The sequence below is a fragment of the Heterodontus francisci genome, chromosome 9 (assembly GCF_036365525.1).
Source record: "Heterodontus francisci isolate sHetFra1 chromosome 9, sHetFra1.hap1, whole genome shotgun sequence".
NCBI lineage: Eukaryota > Metazoa > Chordata > Chondrichthyes > Heterodontiformes > Heterodontidae > Heterodontus > Heterodontus francisci.
The window spans coordinates 57,941,668-57,947,667 of record NC_090379.1 but is presented as its reverse complement, the minus strand read 5'-3'; the positions used below and the strand labels follow the sequence as shown (position 1 = coordinate 57,947,667).

Genomic DNA, 6,000 nt, shown 5'->3' with positions numbered 1-6,000 from the left:
CGGACTCAGATTTGCGGAACAGGATTTGTTTAACATGGAGGGATGTGAAGAACATTAGTTCCACCGGCCAGCCGCACCCAGTAAGTTTAAAACAGTCAGGTCCTGTGGTATGAGTTGAACTGAACACCGAAAATGGGTTACATTGGGTTAGGTTACTGGTGCTTCCTGGAGCTGGCCCGTCTGCTCTGTTTTACATACTTGAGGCTGATCTCGGATAATTCTCAATGAATACGAGTGACGCAACCAGTGCGCAGAGATCCCCGCAGCCAATGGCAGGGCGTCAGTTCAGACGTGGCTGTATTAAAAGGAGCCGGAAACATGAGTGTTTTTGAGTGAGCAGCCACTTGTCCCACTAGGTATACAGAGCCAGCTCATCCCTCCAACTGTGTCAGATACAGCCGCGGCTTCTAGCTCCTGTTCCGCACGTTCATGGATTGTGGAAAGCCATTAGCTAAAGGGGGCAAGGCCGAGAGGCTGAGCAGCGGCTCTGCTTCGGGCAAGCTGCCCATGTCTGCTGCGGCTGGTGCCGGTGGCTGGCTGAATGGGCACCCGCAGCCGCCGGAGTGGGAGGCACAGCAGAGAGCGGCGGCACAGCAGAGAGCAGCGGCTCAGTGGCAGGAGGAGCGGACCCGCAGCGTCGAGGACAACCAACTGAGTTTGCCGAGTCTGCAAGCCGCCTACTCGACTATCCTGAAGGGGCTTGGCGAGGATCCCGAGCGGCAGGGGCTCCTCAAGACACCGTGGAGAGCCGCTACTGCCATGCAGTTCTTCACCAAGGGTTACCAGGAGAAGATTTCAGGTAGAGGCAGCTTGCCGAGGAAGCGGAGAGCTCACCTCTTAACTACATTTTTTTTTAAAAAACTTCCTTTTCTTTCTTTCTTTCTTTCTCTCTCTCTCGTTCTGTGATTGACAACTTAATGCTTCAAATGTTTCCTGATCGCCTTTTTAATATAAATATTAATCTTTCATGTAAAGATGGAGTTTGTGTCCGTTGTGAGAAGCAGTAGTTGTTTGAGGTGGTGTCTCTGCTTTTGAAGTGCGGTGCTCCTGTCCTTCGTTACTCGTGGGAAGTGGGACACCTTAATTTGTTTTGGTCTCTCTCTTTTGGTTTCTATCTTACTTGTGTTTTTCCGCTAAAAGTCTGCAGTCAGCCGCACCTCAACCAATCTTTCATGTTTGACAATCATGTGAAATAGTTTGTGTTCTTTCACCACTTCCCTAATTTTACCACCTCTCTTCGCCAAGAGGGCGAGGAACCTGCTCGACCGATTGAGCTTTAATCAAAAGGACTTCTCATGACATCAGTGAACGAAGGAGTCTCTATATCCCTAAACAGCTTAACTGAAATCGCGAACAGGTTGATGGCGAATTCCACTGTTCCCTGCGTGCCATCCAAATATTGAACATTTGTAAAGCTGCACTAACATTAGTTGATGCATGACTTCAAAAAGAAATTGTCTGAGTCTTCTTTGGCCTCCTTGTCTCGAGAGACAATGGGTACGCGCCTGGAGATGGTCAGTGGTTTGTGAAGCAGCGCCTGGAGTGGCTATAAAGGCCAATTCTAGAGTGACAGACTCTTCCACAGGTGCTGCAGAAAAATTTGTTTGTCGGGGCTGTTACACAGTTGGCTCTCCCCTTGCGCTTCTGTCTTTTTTCCTGCCAACTGCTCTTTGACATGCCACACTTCAGCCCTGCCTTTATGGCTGCCCGCCAGCTCTGGCGATCACTGGCAACTGACTCCCACGACTTGTGATCAATGTCACAGGACTTCATGTCGTGTTTGCAGACGTCTTTAAAGCGGAGATATGGACGGCCGGTGGGTCTGATACCTGTGACAAGCTCGCTGTACAATGTGTCTTTGGGGATCCTTCCATCTTCCATGCGGCTCACATGGCCAAGCCATCTCAAGCGCCGCTGGCTCAGTAGTGTGTATAAGCTGGGGATGTTGGCCGCCTCGAGGACTTCTGTGTTGGAGATACGGTCCTGCCACCTGATTATATACTAATAACTCAGTATTCCTAATAGCACATCTATTGTCAAGCCTTTTGAATCAAGTCAGTGTTATTAAATATACCCAATGCTAACCCTATCCTCGCTTCAATTTTGTTTTAGCCTGTTGTATCCTGTTTGTTTTCATTTAGCAAACTATTAGATTCTCAATATGAGTTTCAAGTAACTACATGACAAATCTGCTCATTTTTAAACTAGTCTGCAAATTCCTGAGGAAAGAAATTAGGCTATGTGGGAAATGAGACCATGTATAGTATATGCTTTTGTGATCCCTTCAGCTGTATATGTAAACCGCTTTGTGCTTCACTGGTGAGATGTACTTCTTTACAGAGATGGTCAGACTCATTTATTTAAAACAGCTTGTCCCTTCAGAAATATTTGATATAGTTTTCAGGATATAAGCTTTTGTGCAATTAAATTTTATAATTCAGTTGGTCATGCATGCCATGGCCCCATGTAAGAGAGCCTGTCTTTACATGGGTTCGTGTGATAGAATCATAAAAAGTTTATAGCACAGGAAGAGGCCACTTGGTGATGAGCAGTGATTTCTAATTGCAAATAAACCCTTCGTTTCACATTTTCCCAATGTGGTTTTGCTTGTATGCCTAGGATGACTCATCAAAACAAACCTTTGATGTTGGGATACATTGATCACACCTGTATCTTCAAAACTCTATTGATTCTTGCTTGCATTTTTTTTCTAGGAGTACTGTGGTAACAACTCTAGGATCGCACTGTTTCAAAAGGTGGAGTAAGGTTGATTTCAGGAATTAGACTGGCTTATTGATCTAGTTCTAGGACTCGCCTCCTCAGATTTTTATCAACATCTGAAGCTAACCTTGATGTTTTGACCAGAACTAGTTATACATATTATATTTTCTCCTTGTAATTTGTGAACCATACTGAGAGCAAATAGTTAATTCTAAAAGATTTTGTTAACTTTGAATACTTCTAATCTTCAGATGAACAGATAAGAAAATAAACTCGGCCTGCATGCCTTTTTTTGTTGCCTGAGGTGTATCTGATGTCAAGGAGAAATTTGGGCTTGTAATTTTAGGTCCCTCCGTCCATTATGTTCTGTTCTAGGATAAAACATAACTCAAGTCTCACATTTGAATCTTAAGCCACTTACCAGGGAAAAGTAGCTGAGAGTTTCCATTGTGATACTTGTGGCCTTTGGGCAGAATTTTAGCTTCTGGACTTACTCGCAGGAGGGCTGCAGGATGGGTTGGGAACCCAAATGTTTGTGGAGTGTACTTTAACTCCTCCATGGCATTAGCTTCCCTGGTTTCCTGACCAGAGTGTGAACAGCAGGGGCAAGAATGGCTCCATGAGTAAAAATAGAGCAAACCTAATGGAGGTGCAATGTGAGAAGGCTGCCCCCACCCCTGCTAATTTGCTGAGGTATCCCTGGAAATCATGTTGTGAGGGCCTGAAGAGAAATATTGTTCAGAAGGGAGGAAGAGGCCAATCTCAAACAAAACAGGCATAGCTCGAAGTAGCTGAGAAGGCCAGTAGCTGGAGTGTGTTGCCTTGCAGTTGAATACAGTGCCATCAGATCAGGAAAGGGGAGTGGCATCCCACATTCAAGTGGGATGATCCCACATCCCTCACGCTGCCATCCCCAGTGTTTTCTGCAGGCCAACACTCCTTCTCTGTGTGTGTGTGTGTGTGTGTGTATCTCGCAACATGTCCCCATCGGAGGGTGCAGTACACTCCAAGCTCTGATCAGCTGGATGCAGATGTTGAGCATCGGGGCCATCCACAAGGAGAACTATTTTGGAGCAGGACCAGAAAATATGTGTGGTTCTGTCACTATTTCCAGGGGCATTATGCACCATTGGAGGAGTCCATCTGTAGTATGAGTGCTATAGTTATGCTTTTAGTAGTATAAGACCTGAGTGATATCTTGGGCCTTTGCGCTCATTTCCATCTCCATGGAAAGAATGGCCACTTGCATGAAACATCAGACTTGGGCAATTGAGTGCATGCTGCCCCTCACCAATGGCCTGCAAATTTGGTCTGCCAGTTTAAACAGGATGGAGGAAGGCCTCGCCTTGGCTGTTCACTGAAGTGTAGCAAAGTGCTGTCCAACCTCCTCCAGTCTGTCAGAGCCTTGCATGCTGCCTCCTCTCCAATAGCTGAGTCTGCCCCTTCATATGTGCAGGTGGGACACTATTTGGCGGGGCCTTCACTGGCCCCAAAACCCAGAAGACATCTGCCACAAGCATCGCAGCTGTCAGAGCAGGGGAACAAGCTGCCTGCCTTGAGTACTGTTAAAGGCACGGGGCAGAAACAGGTAGAAGTAATAGGAAAAGGAAGGATCCACTTGGCTGTTTATATTTTTTTTATTCTTTAAGGGGAGATGGGTATTGCTGACAAGGCCAGCATTTGTTGCCCATCCCTAATTGCCCTTGACAACTGCTCAGCCATGTCAATGTTTTTTGAAAATGATGATGGAAATGTGTGGTACCTCAGGTTCAGCATGTTGTGCCATACAGCGTCACACACTCTGGTTGTCTGAACTGTGCCTGAGTCCATCGCTGGTTTCTCTGGAAGCTAGTTACAGGGAGCCTAGCCACATCATGCTCTTCCTCATCCTGTTCCTCTTCCTCTGAGGATGCAGAGAGGTCATCACCTTCCTCCTGCGGCTCCAGTCCTCTCTGCTGCACTAGGTTCTGCAAGGTACTGTACAGCACACCACTACCATTCTCGACATCTTTGCTGGTGCATACTGAAGGGCACCCCCAGATCTGTCCAGGCACCTGGGTTGCTTCTACAGCACCCCAATGGTTTGTTCATATGGCTCCATTTGTACCTTTCTTGTGCATCAGTGGTAGGACTGCTCACCGGTGTCATCAACCGTGTCCTTAGAGGGTAGCCCTTATCTCCAGGAGCCATGCAAAGACCTGTGGGAGATGTGAGTGGTGCATTATGAAAGCATCATGGCAGCTTCCAGGATATCTTGCACAGCCTTGCATGAAAACCTTCTGGTGGTCACACATCAGCTGAACATTGGAGTGAAATCCTTTTCGATTGACAAATACACGTGGTTGATCATGGCCTTGATGGCCATGTGTGTAGTCTCTGACTCCCTGGACCTGTGAGAATCCAGCCACTGCAGCAAATCAGAGCCTCCTCGTTCTGACTGGCCTCATCAGTAGCAAAGTGAATGTATGTAGCGGCCCTGGCAAGCATGGCATTCATCATTTATGGGCATCAGATTTTGAAATCCTGCAGATGTCCAGCCTTTTCCTGGAAAGGAGCCAGAGGTGAAGAAATTCAGGGCTGTGATAACCTTGATGATCAGAGGTTATGTGTGTCCACCTGGTCCACTTGGCAGGAGGTCTTGTTCAAGGAAGCTGCAGATTTCAGCAACGACTTGCCAAAAAAAGCCTGAAGCACTGTTGCTCTGTCATGTTGAAAAAAACTAATCCTCTGTCTGTACACCCTGGACTAAGCAGTGTCTCCTTCAAGCTGGAGTTGTGGACTGACTGGTGGCTGAATTGAAGGCAGCTCCTGCTGATGTGATTGGACCTCTGACGCAGAACAAGAGAAGCAAAGTAGAGTTACATGAACTGCTCCCATGCTGCAGTGAAGCTGACAGCAGGAAAGTACAGATCAAAGTGGGGGGGAAAGTCCAAGATAGCAGTAATGATCTCCTCCCCAATGTTGTAAATCCCCCTCCAAGCACATTTAGAACAAGTCGTGATCAAAAACCTTTCACCTAGGAATGGAAGCAGCTGAAACAAAAACAAGAAATGCTGGATTCACTCAGCAGGTCTGGCAGCATCTGTGGAAAGAGAAGCAGAGTTAACGTTTCGGGTCAGTGACCCTTCTTCGGAACTGACAAATATTAGAAAAGTCACAGATTATAAACAAGTGAGGTGGGGGTTGGGCAAGAGATAACAAAGGAGAAGGTGCAGATTGGAAGCAATGGAAGTAGCTGTCCTGGTTCAGTATTCAAAAGGTTTCCAGCATACATTTCAC

General features: G+C 46.8%; 1 protein-coding gene across 1 annotated transcript in view; it reads left to right on the top strand.

The window, feature by feature from the left end:
• The first annotated feature begins 281 nt into the window (after nt 1-281).
• LOC137373795 (GTP cyclohydrolase 1-like) overlaps nt 282-6,000 on the top strand; it is a 59,545-nt gene continuing 53,826 nt past the window's right edge. The window contains exon 1 of the mRNA XM_068039174.1: nt 282-799. Coding sequence (XP_067895275.1) covers nt 430-799 — 370 coding nt within the window. The 5' untranslated portion in view covers nt 282-429. The remainder of the gene's footprint in view (nt 800-6,000) is intronic.